The 21,732-nt window shown below is 35.8% G+C and overlaps 1 protein-coding gene across 7 annotated transcripts; it reads right to left on the minus strand.

Annotated features, from left to right (window-relative positions):
• Positions 1 to 152: 152 nt before the first annotated feature.
• LOC127125472 (pre-mRNA-splicing factor prp12) lies at positions 153 to 21,543 on the minus strand. Of its 7 annotated transcripts, XM_051054251.1 has the most exons (15): positions 21,145 to 21,541; positions 20,725 to 20,859; positions 19,828 to 19,907; positions 19,542 to 19,625; positions 17,824 to 17,914; positions 17,279 to 17,439; positions 15,192 to 17,136; positions 14,242 to 14,552; positions 12,601 to 12,916; positions 12,306 to 12,461; positions 11,744 to 11,882; positions 5,218 to 5,300; positions 4,034 to 4,182; positions 1,051 to 1,159; positions 153 to 767 (listed from the first exon to the last, which is right to left on the minus strand). In XM_051054251.1, the coding sequence occupies exons 1-15, from the start codon at positions 21,319 to 21,321 to the stop codon at positions 573 to 575; spliced, it is 4,131 nt and encodes a 1,376-aa protein (XP_050910208.1). In that variant the 5' UTR covers positions 21,322 to 21,541; the 3' UTR covers positions 153 to 572. The 7 variants fall into 7 exon arrangements, 2 of the variants coding, with proteins under 2 accessions (XP_050910208.1, XP_050910210.1); XR_007804659.1 differs by lacking the exons at positions 153 to 767; positions 1,051 to 1,159 and adding an exon at positions 11,514 to 11,638 and having other exon boundaries at positions 21,145 to 21,543; XR_007804662.1 differs by lacking the exons at positions 153 to 767; positions 1,051 to 1,159 and adding an exon at positions 4,964 to 5,108 and having other exon boundaries at positions 21,145 to 21,542.
• Positions 21,544 to 21,732: the final 189 nt, after the last annotated feature.

The raw sequence follows: 21,732 nt of genomic DNA on the forward strand, positions 1-21,732 counted from the left end.
GCATAAAGAAAATGGGAGAGCAGCTGAAGGAAAAAGGGTGAGGAGAGAGAGGGTAGAAATTGATAAGGTGTAGACAGGTGTACAATGCACCTGCCACTTTTTCACTCGCACACCCTAGATAGTATGACGTCCTCTTTAAATAGCAACAATAATTAAGAGTAAGATGTGAGAGACTACTGTACTACTTATTGAATATACACCGTTACCGTTCAAAACTTTTACTAAAAAAAACATCTACCAAAAAAAGAAAACTGATTTCACCAATGTACAACTTATTGCCCTAAACACCTTTTCTTTTCCTAACGATGTAATTTATGAACACTACAACAAACAGACTGACAGACTCTTCTTCAGAAAAGACCTGTCTCCCAATCGTTATGCTGACTTCTCAGCTGCTGTCCAAGACATAACATTACATTGATTGCCGACCATTCCCCAACCGCAACCATAAGTTACTGTTTAATATTCGACAACGCACAGCAAGGCAGGCAACCACTCACAACAGACAATACTGATTAGAACTGCACTGCATATTGTACATATATTCTGCTTCCCACATACAGGAAGAGTGTTTAGTTCAGTGCATAATGAACTCGTTCAAGAAGTTGAATGACTTGGTTGACAGAATATTGGGTAAGGAGTGGCTTCAAACTTGGTTTTACCATATCTTCAGGTGGTTCCAAAGATAAAATGCTATTTTGCTGCATATTCGTAAGCTCCAGAAACTGAGTCAACATGTCCCCATCAAGTATCTTTGGTACTTCAGCCTTATATAAAATACATGTAACCAAAATAAATAACATGATGCAATATCATATAATCAATCCATGTGCCTTTCTAAAAAATCAGTACAATTAAAAAAGAAAAAAAATGGAAATGAATTATCATAAAATAATAAACCATTAACCTTTTTCTCCTGAAATGCTTTCAGAATTATTCAAAAATTTATAATCAAGTAATTACTAATTAAGCAAGTGAAATTTTGATGCAATAAGTAACGAAAAACACTTGATGCCAAATTTAGACTAAATTCCAATTCATAGTTCTTACTGGATTTTCACGGCTCCGAAACTCAGTATGATCGTTTCCAAGAACAGGTGCAGTCAAATGATGGACAACAAGCCTTGCCTGCACAGCTTCTAAGAGCTCATATTCCTCTCTACAAAAAAATGGTTATATCAAACATGTCAAAACACAAACCCTAGCCAAAAGGACTGAGGGGCATTTCCCTAACACAACGCATTATAGGTTGGTTTTTTATATAATAAAAATGTGGTTTAATCATAAGTTATGACAACGCACTGCGAGGCAAGCAACCATAATTCATTATCATTTAAAATAATGTATAGGTTGGTTTGAGAATATCATTTAAAATGTCTCTCTCTCTATAAATAACTATAACTATTAACTATACAGTTATAACTATACGTCTTTAACAAACTTAATAAGTATATTAATCTTATCATCGCAACAATAATAAAACTAAATAATAAATTTCATCCATTATTTGAGTTTCTCTCAACGTCTAGATATTAACGAATCTGTTGACATTTACCTTTCTGAAACAAAGCAATGCATATACTATATAGTTCATCCTAGAAATGGAATTTGGATCCTCAATTACTTGAGGGTCCAATTCAAAGAGAAAAATAGAAAGAAAAAAAAAACCAAAGTTACATGATTAATATTTTAATCATTAAAGTTTTTCTCTCTCCGAAATGGAGCTCACGTACTTGAGGGATCCAAATGCATACTGCTAATAAGAGAGTGCTTGTAACACACTCCTAACACTATTATTAACCGAAACTCCTGTGGGTTCTATTTCCTATATGGTGAGACCCATTTTCAAAAGGTTGGGAATCACATGAATATTTCAACTAATATCAGAGCATATCGAAGTGTGTTGCTACTTGCTAGCACTCGTTCTACTAAGAGGTAAGAGTATTTGGGAAGCATTCCATAATCCGCCTTGAGCGTTAAGTATAATATTAATTTCTACTGTATTATCTTTACCGATGTATTCAGTTGAATTAAATCCTCATTTGTCAATTCTGATCGAAGGAGTTCAAAAGCAAATGAAAATTTACACGTGTTAAGAGTCCCACACTCCCACCTCGGATAATATATGGCCTGAACATATGTTTATAAGTGGAAATAGTCATCACTCTACCAACCGATTTTGTAGGACTTAGTTAGCCCAACCACACATTCTGAGATGATATCAAAGTCTCGTTTAAGTTCCGGTGAACCACCTGCTATCAGGTTTCCGCTATCGGGTCACCCACCATTTATTTTCACACTCTAATTGTTGAGTCCTAGGCGTGAGGGGGTGTGTTAAGAGTCCCACATCGGACAATATAAGGCCTGAACATGTGCTTATAAGTGGGGGCAATCCTCACCCTACTAACCGGTTTTAGTCGGTTTTGTAGGGTTGAGTTAGATCCAACCACATTTCTTAACATGGTATCAAGAGTCTGGTTTAAGATCCGGTGAGCCACCTACTATGGTTTCCGCTATCAGACCACCCACTATTTATTTTAACGCTCCAATTGTCTAGTCCTGAGCGTGAGGGGATGTGTTAAGAGTCCCACATCGAACAATATATGGCTTGAACATGTGTTTATAAGTCGAGACAGTTCTCACTCTACTAACCGATTTTGTAGGATTGAGTTAGAACCAACCACATATTCGAAGAACACGGAACTCATAATATTTCAACTCAATGTTAGTGTTCAAGGCTAATGCATAATACAAGAAATTTAAGGGCAAAGACTCTTCATTTCTTAAATGAATGGAGGGCATCATGTAAGAGAGGGAAAGACACATTAAGGAATTTGGCAGATCTCATATATGAAGGGTCCGCTAAATTCATTAATATTTATTTTTCTCACATACATGGAGCCCACCATTCATTTGAGAAATTGAGAGGATCTTTATCCAAAGTTTAGATGGAAAGCGGGTCAATCATGTCATCATCTTGGTAATGAAAAATCCATAACTTAAGTATGAAAACTCAACATATCCCTTGAAAGATTGGACTTAAGCTCCAGATGAAACTGTATGTTTGTAGTTACTTCCCCATTAGTGCAAGATGCACTCGAACCGCTTTACTAAAGGATTGTTTAAATTAATTGGTTATTAAAGGATTATTTAGAATTAATTGGTTATTAAAGAATTGTTTAGAATTAATTGGTGTCTTTTGTGCCTTTTACATGGAGAAAAAGACCTAGTTTGGGAAAACAATCCAAATGTTTCCTAGTAACAATGCCAAAGAATGCTTTCTCTGTTGTTCATCTCAATCATGGCTTCTTATGGCATCATACATCAAATAGTTACCTGGAAAGGGGTTTGTTTTCACTAATAGGAGCTACCCTGATATCATTGGCAGATATCAATTGAACAAGAGACGCAAGTGATAAACAACCTACTTTGGGCTTTGTTGTCCAGTCGAGTACTGAGCTATGGCTCATGGCTCATGCCTCATGTGAGCTTGTGGTTAAAATGATTACTGAAAGAAATATTTTTTTTTGAGGCATGTTCTATTAGATAATAACCAATCAGCTTACCTCCAATCCAGATTTTAATGAGAGGACAAAGCATATAGAAGTCAATTGCATTTCGTTAGCTATCAAAAATTACTTAATTGAACCTAAGGATCGACTTAGCAATATCTTAACTGAATCTATACAAGGTCCTTGCATCCTTGAATAACTTACATATGTAAGAAGTTGGATGCATAAGTATATTCTCCACAGTGAGGAGTAGTGCTTATTGTAAAATAATATTGGTGTCAGTGAAGATATTATTCCAACTGAATTATTTCATTGTTTTCCTCTTTTACTCGATTATATCCCTAATCATTAGGGATGATAGGTTATCCTTATGAATATATATATTGAACATTTTCCTCGCTCAGAGATATGGAAATACAATTTTATTCAGTCTCAAGCAGCAAAGTTCCGCAATGGCTAGCCTGCCCCTAACAACTATTCACCTTGATATTTTTATTGTTGCTGTCAAAATTAATTGGTACCTTGATAAAGGGATGAAGATCATTATGCTTCCTAGCAGAGTACAAGCAAGAACAATATTTTGTAGTGAGTCGTCAACATTTGTCTTCGGGCCAAAACCAATGCCACCTGACAACACATCATCAGCTGGAAGTCTGTATGAATATGAGCTCTGCAAGACAAAGCAAAAATTACATTACCAAAAAAAAAAACTAAATTACACAAGCAGATTAGGAAAAGAGGGAGGGAGGATTGATTACAAATTGGAATGTTACAGGACAAGAGATTACTAAATTCAAGAGAGAGCAGTGCAAAAATGCATTAATGCCCCAAGGGTTAAGAAATTAATCCAACGTAGATATTACATACACCCAGTACATTGTACCAAAACACACTTCAACAAAGCGCGTAAGACACACTTCAGTTTTTGGAGAAATAGTGTTACTCCTCACACCAAATTCATAAGGAGTGACATGCTGCACCAAGACTGGAATTGGCCTGTCATTGCAAGGGATGAAGAACATGGCAACATTTTTAAAGAGTTTGGTGCATTATTTATAATATACTTTGAATAAGAAGTATCCTTAAAGCCTTTTTTCTCTTGGCAACAATTTCAGGATTCAATACCAAGTGACTGTTTCTATAGCATCATTCCCATTACTGCAGAATCAGAAAGCTAAGGAACATTCACCTTCAGCATATAAATCACAAAACAAAATAAAGTTGAAAGAATAAAAAAAATCGTTTAACAATGTCAAATTTGTGATTTCTGTGTGTATAAATCAGACCACACTCGCTTCTACTTAAAATAGCATAAGCATGTAGAGTAAATACAATAAATGCTAGTTGGTAGATTTGTTGATTCAATTCATAATCTGTGATTCTAATCCTAATAATACATATATGGATTTGATTCTTCGATTCCAACAAATACTTTTACGAGAGTCAAGTACCAGAAACATGCTCCTGCACAACTCACAATCGCACTGCATGTAGTGTTATTATTTAACATTTAATAAATAACTCGTTGTATCTGCCTCCGTAGCAAAGCTATCACTTTAGATTCATTTACATTGTGTGGTGATTGGGTAGAATTCCCTGCATTTGCATTCTACAACTGCTGCTTTCAAAACAAATTTCAATAAAGAAATAATGACATTTAATGCAAATTAATAACTACTTCTTCCAAGAAACTTAAATAGTATACCTTTTGGATGCTCACAGCTATCTCCGCCATGAAATAAGCACAGCTTATACTCAAATTGCATTCCGACCTTACATTATTTGGTGCTGGTGACCAATAACAAAATATGGTTAGAAATTTTGTTTTCATGGAGAACAATAGCAATAATAGTAGTAATAAGCTAGCAGCTTTAAGCATGCCCATAGCAACATAAGCTTTAAAAAATTTAAGCGCAGCCAATGTAGAGATATTTCCTCCCTATAAAATAAAGCATAGCCTTCAACTAGAGTATAAACTGTACAATCCCCTTTAAATATGGAAGGCCGGCGGCATTCAAGCTGTGAAAAAAATTAGCAGCCATATGCAAACTACAAGATTTTTGACTTAAAGAGTTATCTGCCCCTCGCTCACCACCAAAATGGTATTATTGAGAGAAAACATACATATTGTTGATCTTGGTCTCACCCTCCTTACTCGAGTCTCACTTCCCTTAACCTACTGGGATCATGCCTTTATTGATGTAGTTTACCTTATTAATAGACTTCTACGTGCTCCTTTACAATTACAAGTTCCATGCACCACCTTATTCAAACAGAGTCCTGATTATCACTACCTAAAAAATTTGTTCTGCCTGCTTTCCCCTGCTACGACCCCATAATTCTCATAAATTTGACTTCAGATCCCATGAGTGTCTCTTTTTCAGGATATTCTACCTCTTAAAAAGGATACAAATGTATATCCCAAAAAAGGTGGTCTCATTGTCTCAAAAGATGTAGTGTTCAATGAGCCTAGAATCATACCTCTCTTTTCTCATCTTCCTCTAATAAATCCACCTCCGATGTCAAAGACATCTCCCTTGTCACCCCTCCCAATTGGTCATCACAATTCCAATGTTACTAATATACCTTCTAATGTACACTCAACTCCTTTAAATTCCCACTACAATTCTACAAACATTATCATATCTACATCCCAGCCAAATTCCTCACCTTCTCTTTCTATGGATCCTTCAACCAACTCATATCTCCCCTTTACTATACCCTTTGATAATTCTGCAATCCGTACTAGTACCCTAGGTTGTTAATCTCGGATAGCGGTGTGAAACCCCGAACCCCCAAAATGTTATAGCGGATAACGGAATGACCGCTATTGTGAAGACTAAAAAACAATGTACTTAGTAAACATAAATTCAAACAACATGCATAAATACTTAAAAATAGAAGAACACGCAGATTTAAAGGAATAATTAATAATTATATCCCATCGAAATGAGTTCCCGTCAAAATCAAATTATGAAAGTATTCAAAATGACTAAACCAAGTTCTAAAAGTAAACAAAAATGAAATTTCTAAATCGCATCCGCTTCTGCCTCATCTTCACTTCTAAGTTCCACCATTAATATTATCCTGTTCATCACTTGATTCAAAATCTTGTTCTTCCACCTCCAACTCCTCTTAATTAGGCACAACCGTAGGTCTAGATTGGTGTCTAGTAACTCTCGTTAGTTCATTATCCTCAGTTGTATCACCAACAACGTCCCAAGTCAAACCATCTTCTCCCAAAATCAAATCTTCTTCCAATATTCCATTTTCATCCTAAGAGCAAATGAGTTCAATATTAATCTAGGAAGAGAAACAGAGCAAAGGAGAAGAGGCAAAGCAGAACAAGGAGGCAGAAGAGAATGGAGAAGAAGAGAACATCGAACAAGCAGAGGAGAACGGCGAACGGCGAAGAAGCAGAGCAGAATGACGAAGAACGCATTAGAGAATGGCAAAGGCATGGGAGTAAGCGAAGGCCGATGAGAATGGGAAATCAAAATGAAAAAAAACTGTGAAATGAAAGAAACATAACACGTGGGGTTATATTAGGCATTAGAGGGTGGGAAAGAACAATACACCATTGAAGAAGAATAAAAATTACATTTTAAAATATTAGGGTTTACATTTTTCCTCCAAATCGAGAATAGCAGTCAAGAAAACGACATAGTGCTGCTATTGCACCGCTACCTGACCACTATTCGCGGCCGCTATGACCGCTACCTGACCACTATTTGCGGCCGCTATGACTGCTACCGTCGATAGTGCTTTGCAGGCCAATAGCGTAGCAGTGAGGGGCCGCACTGCTATGCAATGCCACCATAGCGCACTATTGACAACCTAGCTAGTGCCTCTCCCTAGTACTAGTACCTCTCCCTCTTCTATGTCCACTGAAGCTAGCTTATTTGACCCCACTTCACCTCACCAACTACTTTTAATCCTTATAGTCATAGGCTTCTTAACACTCACCCTATGCAAACTCGCTCCAAATTTGGCATTGTCTGTCCACGTATCAATCCTACACTCCTTACTGACACTGAGTCAAAGAATGTCAAGCAAGCCTGGTCTGCAAGCAGCGCAAAGCTTTGTATGGCCTCAAACACGCTACCGCACAATAGTTTGATCGTTTAAAGTACACTTTGGTTCAGTTTAGGTTCCAAGCAAATAAATGTGATCCTTCCCTTTTGACATGCACCAAGCATGGACAGGTGGTTTATCTTTTGGGTCTATGTGGAAGATATAATTATCACAGGCAGCTTTCAATTTTAGTTCACAACCTAGTTCAGAAACTTCATGTTGTCTTTTGTCTTAAGCAACTTGGTGCTCTTGACTACTTTCTTGGCATTGAAGTTAAGAGACTCCCTGATGACACTCCCCTTCACACTCGATGCAAATATATTAGAGACCTTCTCTTTATAACAAACATGTTGGAGTGTAATGCAATTAGGGCTTCAACTGCCAGAGTGAGCACTGAACTAATACTTTGAAGTTTGGTTTTTCTTATTGCTAAGCATGTTTGCTTCTATTAAGTGGTTAGGCGATGAATAGTCGATTCTGCTTAATGGTTAAGTGTTTGTCTGTTTTGCCATTAATTCGTTGTCATATTGGGGTTAATAGTTTTTTTTTAGTCAGTGTTGTGATGATGCCAAAAGAAGATTTATCTTAACCGTGTATCTCAGATTGTTTCCTCAATTGTTTTAAATGGTATATTCGTAACAAGCTTAAGGCTTAGTAAGCTTCGGCTCGTGGGGATGTTAAAATACAACAACCCAAGCTTTTTTCCACTAAATGGCGTTGGCAGAGGGATGTTACAATAATATAAAATATCTTTATATTAATTTAGAGTATCCTAAAGTATCTCTAAGTATCAAATTCTATATTAATTAGTATTATCATGATTTCTTGATTTAGGGTTAAGTCTATGCATTCTTATAAATAGGGACTACTGATTAGTATATATAAATCTTTTATATCAAGTTAATATTAAGCTATTATCAATAATATTTTTCTCCCATCTTTTACCAAAAATCCCACAACTTCAACAAATGTCTACCTGCAAGCTCTCCAAAGTTAGCTCAACCATTTTCAAGATCCATCATCACTTTACAGATATGTAGTGGGACCTCTCCACTATTCAATATTCTATGTGGTCAACAAAGTATGCCAATCCATGTCTAATCCCTTGAATCCCATTGGATTGCTGTCAAAAGTATATTAAAATACATGAAGGACACTAACAATTTTGGTCTTAAATGTCATGCTCATATCCATAAACCTTCTCCCTAAAGGTGTTATGTGTTGCTGATTGAACTGCAAACCCTGATGACATAAGATCAACTACTGGAGCTGCCATATTCTATGGATCAAATCTCATTTCCTGTTGGTCAAGAAAGCAACCTGTTGTTGCTAGGTCAAGCACTAAGGGTGATTACAGACGCCTAGTTCAAGCCACAACTGGTATTCTTTGGTTCAAACTCTATTGTGAGAGCTTCTTGTCCCCTTTTCTTCTTCTGTGATTTACTGTGATAACCAATCAGCTATCCTTCTTGCTCATAACCCATCCTAAATGCAAGGACAAAGCACATGGATTGATCTCATCTTTGTCAGATAAAACGTGTTGGTTTCACAGTGATGCACATCCCTGGTACTGATCGATGGCCTCATTTCCTTACTAAGCCTATCTCAACAACTAAGTTTTTTCTCATGGGTTCAAGTTCAATGTGACTGAATCTTCCACAAGTCACCCACCTTGAGCTTGAGGGGGTGTATAAGAGAAGTATTAGTTACACTGCAAGTCAGTTAGACCTAACCTGTGCGCAGGATTAGAGTCAGTTAGGATCAGTTACTGCTAACCTGCACATGTGTGGAGGATTAGGATCCATATATAATGATGCAATCATTCATTACAATGAATCAATGGAAACAAAATATTCTAAAACTGAAATTTATCATAAATCATTCACAAATTAACAAACAGGAGCCAAAAATATTTAACAAATTTGGTATAATGTTTTTCTCTAGACAGCCATGATCACCCGTGAATAGTTTGGTTTTTGGCAAAATGGAACAGTTTGTATTATGATAACTGTGGTCCCAGAGAAAAAAAATTCCAGACGGGCAGTAACCCCTACCCCTGGATTAAAAGAAAGGCTAATACAAATCAAATTACACAAAAGGCCCAGTTTCGGTTTATTAAGTTATAGTTTTACATGAGCACTAACTGCAACACACATGTGCCTATTTCCTATTTACAACAACCAAAGTTTTATCCCACTAAGTGGAGTCAACTATTTGGATCAAATTATGTCATAATGTTCTATCAAAGGCCGGGTTTGTATCTTGTCAATCTCGAAATCTTAATAGTTTCTCTTATAATTTTTCTGTTTTTCTCTACCTCTAGTTGTTTGACTAATCTCCATTTGATTTACTCTCCTTACAACAAAATCTATAGGTTTTTTCTCTACATGCCCAAACACCCAAACATAGACGCTAGTTTATTTTCCACCATCATTTCTACTATAGACGCTAGCTCAACACCCTTTCTAATAATGTCATTTCTAATATAATCTCGTCTAGTCTTATCACACATCAAACACAACATCTTCATCTCTGCCACCTTTTGTTTATTTTCGTGTTGGTTATTTATTGCTCAACATTTTGTCTCGTGTAACATCTTTGGTCTTACAATTAATTATCCAATAAAAAATTTCTTTCTATTTTAGTAGTACTTTCGGGTCACATAAAATACCTGAGTCTTCCTCCATTTCAACCACCCAACTTGAATTCGATATATTACGTCTTGTTCTTTTAATCCGTCGTTTTGTACTACGGACCAAGATGTTTAAACCATGTAACTTAGGGTAAGACATGATCTCCAACTTTCATCTCTAGGTTAGAAACATTTCACCTTGAGATTACAAAAATTTCACCTTTTGCTAAATTTACACTCCATATATTTTGTCTTACTTCTACTTAGACGAAAGTCATACACTTCTAAAATTTATCTCTAACCTCTCATTTAAATCCTCCTTCGACTCTCCAAGTAGGATTATATCATCTTCAAAAAGCATGCATCTAGGTGCTAGCTCTTGAATGGGTTTCTTTAGGGTTGATTCTTCTTTTTTACACAGTTTAGGGTTAGGGTTGAATCTTGGTGCAAACATATTGTTATGGAAAAGTTGTTTGTCTCTCCACCCTGTGTCTGCACACTAGTTGATATCCTCTCATAGATATCTTGGGACACTCAAATCTAAGCAATCATAACCTCTTCCTTCTCTAGGACTCTCCACAAAAAATCCTCTCTAGACACTTTATCGTACACCTTATACAAGTCAATGAAAATTAAATGCAAGTCTTCTTGATCCATTTGATGCCTCAGAGACATAAAACCAAATTGATTATCAATAACTTGAGTCTCTTTTCTTAGCCCACGTTCAAACACTCAAAAAATTTACAACTATAGCTAAGTACTGAATAAGCCAGAAATAAATTTTAAATAAATATTGAGTACTACATTTGGGTACATGTGGGTCTGTTGCTAACATACCACTTCATTCCAGCGGTCAAATAAATAAGTATAAATTTATCTTTTATAACAAAAATCATAAATTTAGGTTTTCTCTTTTTTAATGTTTTTGATACTTTTTCTATTATATTGTACGTTCTCTCTATTCTTTGCAATATCAATAGATGTTCTCAAATTTCTGTCCTAAAAATGATGTTATTGTTATTTATATCTTCCATGAAATAAAAGTCATTTTTATTTTAAATAGTTTTTATATATGTCAAAACTTGGATTTGCGTACCTTAAAGCACGCATCTTGTACATGGTACCGTGCCCGTATTGAATGACATGTGGGATAGAGGGAGTATATTAGGAAAGACATTACCTAATATACTTAAAAGAGTTCTTTTTAATTAATATATATTGAGTTAGATGTTATACTTATTTGTTATTTATATCTTTCATAATTTTTATATATTTAAAAATTTGGATTTGCGTACCCGTATACCCCAGTGGCCTTTGGGGAAAATCATGTATTTGTACATGTCCTCAGTGCTGTTCCCGTACCATGCAACATAGATTACAACAGTTTTGGTGCTAATGGTTATGGAAGTTACTAGTGTATCTATTAACAGTAGAGATGAAGTCAATTGTAGCAATATTAACATTCCTCAGTCAGGTGATGAAATTCATTCCTTTCTCTCTATCTCTGAAAGTCAACAAGGCTTACCTTCCAAATGATCTGAGCACAAAACAGCTATGCTTCCTTTACGATCTGAAACAATAGCCGTATTATCATCCATGAGAAGGCAATTAGCAACCAACCTAAGCGATCGATCACCGTAAAGTTGCTCCAGTTTTTTTGCTTCCTAGCATAGAAGATACAAGTTAAACAACTTCTGGCCATTCATACAAACAATAACAAAGTATCAAAACAAGAGGACCACGATCTTGTTGTGTGAAGCATATACATCATTAAATAGTTTCCAAGCAAAAGGAAATAAGTAGCAACCCAACCCCGTGAGGGAAAATGCATAGTGGGGAAGACAAAAAAATATGGACCTTTATTCCAAGGAAATTGATAGAAACCGGAACCAGAATATTATTACTCATTAAGGAGTCTAACAGAAATGAATATAAAGGATGGTTTGTTCAGTTGGCCTCAATAACTAAACAGGAAAGTAGCAAATCAGAATACAATATATGGATTTGCTTTCAATCTTTATGCATACCCTTTCTTAATTATTAGTTGAAATTTGAATAATACAGTAGAGATAGCCATCATTACTCACCTCGTGGTAAGAAAAGAAAAGGATACCATCACGAACATCACCAACTGCAATTCTACCAACATATGCAGTCAAAGATTTTATCATGAAACGCGTCCTTCCTGCGGCATACCTTTTCACTCTTTGCGGAGTGTCATTTGGGAAACCACAGACATAGAACTGAATAAAAAAATATAATGAGATGACTATAGCCAAATGAAGATACGGAAACTTCTTATCTGGAAAGAGAAAATTGAGAAAGGAAAAGATGGTGAGGAAGTACAATGAATGGAAAAAATGCAAGAGCTTTGTAACTTACAGTATTGCCAGCAGATGCCAAAAAATAGCGATCAAGATAAGGACAGATGGCCTGTACTACTCCATGCCATGTAGTTGCACAAGCTAATCGGAACTGCCAAATTTCATTTTCATCAAGTTTGCTGCCATCGGAGCTATTATCATCAGAGCTGCTGCCAAGGCTACTGCTTGATAGCTGTTCAGGAGCATGCCCAACAATTTCATTGAAAGGTGAAGTTTTTTGAGATGATGACCCTGCCTTCGAACAGAAGGTCATTGAACCACAATCTGAATTTTGCACATGAACAAGGCAGAGAACAAGAAGACGCCCCTTAGCACTGCAAAGAAGCATCCTATTAGAATATATATGGTAATCAATGTGAAATTTGTAAATATCCAAAATCATAACTATCGGATAACAGTAAGAACATACTGATTTGTTTTATCATTATTTATGCAGTATAGGATTATCGAAGTAAATGAAATAATTTCAATGTTTGTTGCTTTGAAGATTTTATATAATCTTGACTTCACTCCAGACAGTTTATGCCACCATATTGTCGGAAAATATATATTCAATATTACTCTAAAGGTAGCCAAGTCAAGCTTTGCGGCCTATATTCAGAATTACCATGGCTAAATTAGTGATGTAAATATATAGTTTATATTAGAGGCCAAACAACCTCCTACATGCATTTAATAAGTATTAACAAAAATAGTTCGGAGTTATTATATTTTCAAACAATGACAGTTGTAATGTAGTAACGGTTAAAAGACTCATATCGGACAATATATGGTCTGAACGTATGTTTATAAGTGGGGACAATTTTCATCTTACAAGCCGGTTTTATAAGGTTGAGTTAGACTCGACCACAAATTCTATGATGGTATCAAAGCCTAGTTCAGAATTCATTGGGCCACTTGCTATCTGATTTCCGCTATTGACCCACCCACCGTTTATTTTCATGCACCAAGCCCAAACAGTGTTGGCCATGAGCGGGGTGTTAAAAGTCCCACATCAAATAATATATGGCCTGGACATATGTTTATACATAGACAATCCTCACCTTACAAGTCGGTTTTGTAAGGTTGGAGTTGGGTTCAACAAATTTCCGAGTAAAAAACAACCATATGCCATTTACTAATACCGCATTGCATGAATTTGAATTCTCAGTGCCCTAAAGTTTGAATCTGTCAGGAAAGGAGAATGCCTAATCAGAAATATACATTACTCTTTCCAAGAAATGTAAAATGAGATTTCATGAGAAAAAGAAGAGGTTTTAACTTTGAGGTCTTATGTTAGCAGGTGAAAGGTATGTGCCGAAGCTGGTGGTAACTGATTTCTATATAAAACTTACATTGGAAATTGGGTAGCTTTTCTTTCTTTAACATACAGATAATGCATTATTGCATACTTTAGACTCAAAGCAGTCTGTGATGCATGAGTCAAACTCTTCTTTTAGTGATTACATGCATACACACTACTATAAAAGGAACCTGCAAGAAGCTTACTAGCAGCTTGCTCATTTAAAGCATAAAAGTCATATGCAACTCAGAAAAGGGGAGCAACGAGCAAAGTGATAGTAAAAGGGAAAGCAACTCCCATCACTTAGCTAGTGATATACAATGAAAATTAAAAGACTATGAAACATTGATGACATACTTCTCAGCTTCACCGCTGGGGATTACGGGTGGACCAGAATACAGACTAGTTCCAACCACAAGCACCTGCTCACTTCCAAACCTAATTAATTCCATGGAAGTTGCTGTTTCTCCGAGTTTTAGTCTAAAAGAAGATACTACTGACCCACTTAGGGGATCCACACAACATATGTCAGACAGACATGTACCAATACTCAGTTCAGTCCTCATAACAAGTAACATCCGACTTTCGTTGTGATACAGGACTTTCCGTGGAGTGCCCTCTAAATGAAACTTCCTCATATTAAGTCTCTTGCTGTGGACCATCTCCACCTAAAGCATCAAGTGACAAATATATGGTAAGTCAAGATAGCAACACATACAGGAACCACGTACAACACAAAATCTGAAATGAAAAAAATAGTGGTCGTTTCTTGGTGAGGAAAAAAAATTAAGTGAAAATAAATCAGTCTTATCACCAAGAAAATTATGTTTCTCGTGTAATAACTGCAATATGCCCAGCATCTCATAGTTAAACAATTGACAGTAATCACAACACACAAAATATCTTTGGACTTTAATATGCATACAAGTATAAGCATCTTCAACGCACTATAAGTTAAAAGAGAAAAAACAACCTAAGAAAAACAAGAAATAAGCAATGTGATAGCAATGATACTGTAATACTCCCTTTGTTCCTTTTTATGTGTTATTTTTTTAATTTTTACACATACTAATAAAGTTAATCATTATTGTTACTTTTTAAACAACAATTCTCATGTCACCTTTAATACCCTTAATTACTTATTATATTCAAGTAACTTTTTCTCTCTGTAATAATTACCTAGGGGTAATTTTGACAAAAATGCATTTAATATTACTTAGAACTTTACAAGTGACAATTAAAAAGAAACAAAAATTTATCAAGAAAGTGACACTTATAAAGGAACGGAGGGAGTATGATTTTCTTACCAGATGCAAACTGTTCTCAGCAACAAACAATATTCCTTTTGGACAGTCAATAGAGCAAACAGGAGTTACATGTGAAGATGGTTGAAATGAGATAGAAGTATAGGAAATGCTGTGTCTTGCACTATGCAACAACCAAGCTCTATCACTCAGTGCAATTATATCAGCATCAAGTGTGTCATCCAGGGGCACCAAGAAAACTGGAGTAATGCCAATGCGACGAATGGCAATCAGTTGAAGCATGCAAGGAAGGTTATTTCTCACGTTGATAGCCATGGCCATAGAATTTACCAAATTTATAGAAGATAATGCAGTGTCCACCACGTTTATTGATGATGAATGAGACGACTCTGTTGGCCATTCAAAGCGAAGGAGCATCCCATTCCTCAATCCAGCAAGAACATAATACTTATCAACAGATACAAGTCGTACATCTTGAGGTATGCAAAAACTTTTAGCAGTCCCCATTGTACTTTTTAATGAAATTGTACCACAAGCAACTACCGTGACTCCACCATTTGGATCAAAAGACCAAATTTCCACAGAAGGCCTATGGGTGCCAATAACAAATGTTTTATTGATGTCCACTCCGCTTACAAAAGAGGCAGTTGAGCTATTATTTTCTGAAATGGATGAATTTGATTGTTTTTTCCCATACATAGGTCTAGGGATGGAAATACATGATAATTCGTTCTGCAGTTCCAAATGTTGCATTTCATAAATTTCATATTGATAACCTGATAGCACTCTAACCCCAAGGATAAACAAAAAACATGGGTTAGAAGTTGACACAACTATGAAATTATGCCCAACTGCTCCCAGACTAATATTCAGATTGTCTGGGGACCAAGATGTGCAAATAGGAGAAGACAAAGGGATGCCTTCAGAATGACCATCCTTAGTAGGCAAACAAAGCTTAACAGTAGATTGGTAAATCTGAACAAGCAAACCATCACTTACAAGGCCACATGCCAAAGTACAGACATTAGGTTGGAAACCAACAGAATCAGTCACATCAGTAAAACTTAAGCCAACTGACAATATTCTGGTCTCCCCAAGAAATGATAGAACTAGAAAAGAATGATATGAATCCGTAATTTTCATTCGAACAGTCCAAGTACCAGCTACCCCTTCATAAGTAGAAGGGGTTCTAAGTAGCTTCTCTACATTGATACCACTTCGAATAATCCTTAATGACCCCTCAGGTGTCACACCACAGCAAGCAAACATTTGCTCATGCTTCTCATCATGATAATCCCCAGCTGCCACATCGAAGATTGGTGAAATATTTTGAATAAGATTTTTAAAGGATAGTCTTCCATCTCTCAATTTCAGGACCACGCTGTCCCCCATTTCTACCATTGATGCTAGATAACCACCCTTAACCCACAAAAGTTCTTTAGAAGGTAGACCTTTATAGAGACACTCGGAGAGACTGAATTTAGGACCATCAGAGTCCAAAAAAACTTCAATCATAAAAAACTCTCCAGTGTCTACACAAAAGATCATCCTAGGAACTTTATGATTTTCAGGTTCCCAACTCCAGGAGCATATGTACTTGGGACCAGAATTAGTATTGCCACTGTCACTGTCAATGCACATAGGATCAAAATCGCTAAGCTGCAACAAAGCACAGGCGACAACACTGAAGCCTTCATCATCAAGATCGTGCAATTTACAAGAGTCGTCCATATAAGTCTGCTCTTCTATTGCAAAGGGTAAAACGTTCAAGCAAGTCTTGTAGACACATAATGGATTGTGAGGATCTCTAAAATCCATCAACAGAACATCACCAGCCCGGAATAGAAATGCAAGTCCCGAAGAGTTGGGAACTTCAGCAATGCTATGTGCTAGATGTCCGGCGTCAACATACTGAGAAATAACAGAGATTGTATGTGCTTTAACATTCCATTCCAATAAAAGCAATTCATTTAGAGCAGCCCCCCTCCTGTAGGACAAAGCAAAGGCATTATTTTTGGTAAGCATGCATTACGACAAATACAACAGAGATAAACTAATTTCAATTATAGAGCTATTTTCAAGGCTTGCAATAAACTCTTGACAATGGTCAAACAAATTAATCACCATACCTATTTAGAATAATAGCTAATACAGGATTATGCTCATTGCTTGATTGTCGGAAATCCAGTGAAATAAAGCACATACTCCAAATAGTACCGCTTATACTGGTTTTCTCCATGGTTCTGGAAGTACTTGCAGTCCATTCACTTTCAGAGGGATATATTATTCTCTGGAATGAGAAGAAAATATCACATAAGTATATTTTGTCAGAGAAAAGAATGAAACTATCAAAGTGAACAACAACAACAACGACCAAGCTTTCATCCCACTACGTGGAGTCGACTACATGGATCAAATTACGCCATAATATTCCATCAAAGAACATGTTTCTATCCAATTCCTTGATCTCGAGATCTTTCTTATTAGTTTTTTTATAGTTTTTCTAGGTCTTACTATACATCTAGTTGTTTGACTACTCTCCATCAGATCTACTATCTTTACAACAAAATCCACGTGAAAACTGTACCGCCAGAAAACTGTCCTACATATGTGTTTTTCCAACACACCAGCGTGCAGCTCTTCTAAAATACAGGATGGTACAGTAGTTTCGAACCTCATCAATGATATCACTCCCAGTCATTGACGTGGACATTGAAAACAGAGCCAACCTATCTTCATATGCACTGGCAGCAATAAAGCAACCACTGCAGAAAGAGAACCAGAGGAGTTAGTATTTAGTAATATTCACAGAACTTTAGCATGCTTTAACTCTTTGTTCAATTTGACATTACTAGAAAAGCAGGACATTGACATGGCATATAGATCTCTTTAACTAACTGGTCAAGCTTTTAGAAAAGCAGGATATCGACATGGCATATAGAGCTCTTTAACCAAGTGGTCTATCCAATCTGGCCATTTGAGTCAATCTCCACACATCTAGTCTTGTGTGTGTTTATATTACATGTCATATAACATAAAAATGTGTTTATAAGAGTGAGGCATTACTCCCCTTACAAACAAGTTTTGTGAGATTGATTGAAGCCCAACCCATTATTTAAGAAAATGAATGCATTGGAACTTTGAAGATTAAGTTCTTTGGGACTATAGCACGGCTATAGAGAAGAAAATATCTAAGTTGTACACATTCTGACTATAGCAGTGGATTGCACATGATTGAGTTTTGGTGTAGAAAATTTTCTTTTAACTTTTTTAAAATAAAGCTTTTGATATGAAAAGTAACATGATCATATAGTTGGAAATTAAAAAAGTACAACTTAATACTATATTTTGAAGTACATTTAAGACAAATGAATATTAACCACATTCTGATCCTAAATAGAAAAACATCTGAGTATACCCTATGTATCTTGAAAAACCTTATAACATTTGATGGATGGATATTTTAAAAGCAGCAGTTAGAATGTTAGATTTAACTGCTATAATTTCCAATCACGGTGAGTGTTTAGTGGTATGAGGATAAAGGTTTAGGTCTTGAATGACAACACCTACTATCACTCATTGATTATAGTAAATTTATTTGCTTTTCCCATGAAAGTGGCCCTACAACTTGTACAAAGTCATGTTAAATTTGAGCCTATTTCTATTCATTCTATCCAGTGCTTAATAAGAGAGACTAAGGTATCCCTAAAGCTCCCTCTCTTGAGCTTAATTTGTGCTTTCATCACATCACCTTGGAATTTTTTGGATAAAAGAAAATAATTATTATTAGAGTTGAAAGAATAGTTTGAAAATGTGTGTTCCATTCCATTCCAATAAAATCATACTTACCAATGAGCATTATACAATATACACCAATAACAAGCAAATATTCTACTCTGTGGCACTTAGATGTGAGTTTAAATTTAAAGTAGATTTTAAATGCATCAGAGGTTGTGTACATTAAATAGAGAGAAGCCGGGAAGGGAATAAAATATGAAAGCTAGTCCTTACCTCAGTCCCTACCAAAATAACCTGACCCTATGCCATGAGCCCGTAACAACAGGTGATCAATGTTTGTAGACATCAGGAAATCTTATTGTCCCTATGACTGGTTTATTATCGGCCTAAGTAACACTCCGTGATGCAAAGGCCGAGAGTTTCCCACACATGGTTTTTGGAATAATATATCATAGGCAGATAAAATATTGGAGAAAAAAGGGAACAAGTTCAGGGGAAGATCATTAGACCAATTATTGGGGCTACACTATAGTTTGCAAAATATAAAGCAACTAACCATGCTTGCAGAGTGGCAGTGAATCACAAAACTAGAGGACAAAAAGAAAGATGATACATATGCCTTCCAATAAAATTTTCGACTAGAAAAGAGATCACCTGGAATCAACTGTCAGCATTCTTCCTGGAATATCCCTCATGAAACCAGGATTAGATAGTTGAACATGTGTTATAGGAAAAAATCTACAACAATGCACAAAGAAAAATGAGAAAGTTTAGTAGGGATATAGAGCTTAATTGTTGTTCAAAAAAATGCAGTTTATGATTTGTAGTAACAGTTTATCATACTATAGATGATACATTGATGAACCAAACTGGAAATACACTCCAAGTAATATGTAATATCAATCCAACAAAAAAGAGAAAAAACAGTTAAAAAGTGAACCTGTTCATTTCATTGCAAAATGTGAGCAATGACAGCTTTCCGGAATCAGATAAAGCAACCAAGAGGTCTTTGCCTTGAGTCTACAAAACAAAGGAGGGAAAAGGAAACTAAATAAATCCAATCTTGGCAATGGGAGAATACAAGCAAAAAAAAAACTACTTTCTCAAAACAATTGATATTTTATGAGGAAATGTTAACTCTCTGTTGACTGAGGACTATCTGATTGATGATCATTTTTTTGTTTAAATAAAAGGAAACATAAGACCGACAAGAACCACCACACACATAGAGTTAACATAATCTCTGCGATCAAATTTTGTTGGTTTTACAATTATTGTGCTACAAATGTTTCTTTTTTCTTTGTTTGTTTTCACCTTCTGTTAAGTCCCCCACCTCTAATAAAAATATAACTCACATTGATCTATCCATATTCTAATAAAAGTCTTTTGCTAATTAATCATACATGCTATAACGTCACATGATTTAAATAAATGTTTAGACTTCAATTTGGGCTGCAAAAACATCAACTTCACCACAATTGAGGTTGCATTACTTGAAAAACTAAAAATATTTACCAAAAAAAATAAAAGTCAGTCTCTAAACTTAAGGACAGTGTTAGAGAGACAAGTTATTTGGTTTCAATTTGGTTTAGGATTCTGTTGTTCAACTTTCAGTAAATAAGCCTTTTTGCTGCTCGCTTCTAACATGATTGGAGCTTTGTCTTGCTTGAAAGAGATTCCATGTAAGTTTTGCTAAAATATGACTGATAGTTTTTTGTAAAAGTTCTTCTTATCTCAAATTTATATTATGAGCCTCCTTTTTTGTAAAAACTCGACAATACTAATGGCAGATATGTTGACCAGAAAAATCAATCAATTTTACCAACGGCCAGCACACCTGTGGGCGACGAGCACGGAATTTCTCATTCCACGGCAATACGGCAAGATCTTTAATGATGCCAAAAACAGGCTGATCACAGACAGTTTGTACATTCCCATCCTCATCAATCACCACCAACTCTATAGATGTCTCCTGAAATCACAAAGCAATAACAGTAAAAACTATAGAAATAGCCAGTTCAGTTGGATTGCAGTCAGTGTTATCAATCACGAATTGTCGAAAACAGCACTTTGTTCAATTTCCATTAGTGATATACCCTATTTGACAACATTCTGTACTAAATAGTAGGGTTTTTTAAAGGAAAATAAAATAATAGGGTTGAGGTTCCAAAATTGGCTGCAACGACTCAAACCTAACTCGAAGAACGAAAATAAAACTGCGAAAAGATAAAAGAGGTGAATAGAGAAGAAAAACAACCTTGCCGAAAACGACGTCGTTGGAGGATGGAGAACGAAGATTAGCGTAGAGGACTTGTAGAACCGCGCTTCCTCTGAGGACGCACTTGGAGAGATAATAGCGCGGAGAAGAGGATGGGGAAGAAGAAGAAGGAGAACCTGACTTGACAGAAGAGCATTCTTCTTCGGAAACCGCCATTATTTCAAGATTTGGAGGTTTTAGAATTCGCGAGAAATACGATTGGTTGTTTGATGAGAAAATTGATAGCGAACATGAGGTTTAGAATAGCGTCCATTGAGAGTAGATACTTGAGTGATGCATAGTGGTGGAGAGTTATTGAAGTTGGAAGCAAAAGGTTGAAGAAGCGAGAATGGTAGAAGAAAGTTGGGGGAAAGGGAAGACTGTAGAAAAAATACAACACGGTTATTGATGCCTAATCTTGTCTTGGCTTATTTTCTCTTTTTTTTAATTTATTATTCATTATAGCAGATTTTTTAATTAAATTTATTTTTCATCCTTTATTATTTTTACTGAATTTTTTTCTTTTATCTTTGAGTTTAATTGCATGCACGTAATAAAAAGATTCACACTTTACAAACAAAAAAATAT

Source organism: Lathyrus oleraceus, chromosome 3, assembly GCF_024323335.1.
Source record: "Lathyrus oleraceus cultivar Zhongwan6 chromosome 3, CAAS_Psat_ZW6_1.0, whole genome shotgun sequence".
Taxonomy (NCBI): domain Eukaryota; kingdom Viridiplantae; phylum Streptophyta; class Magnoliopsida; order Fabales; family Fabaceae; genus Lathyrus; species Lathyrus oleraceus.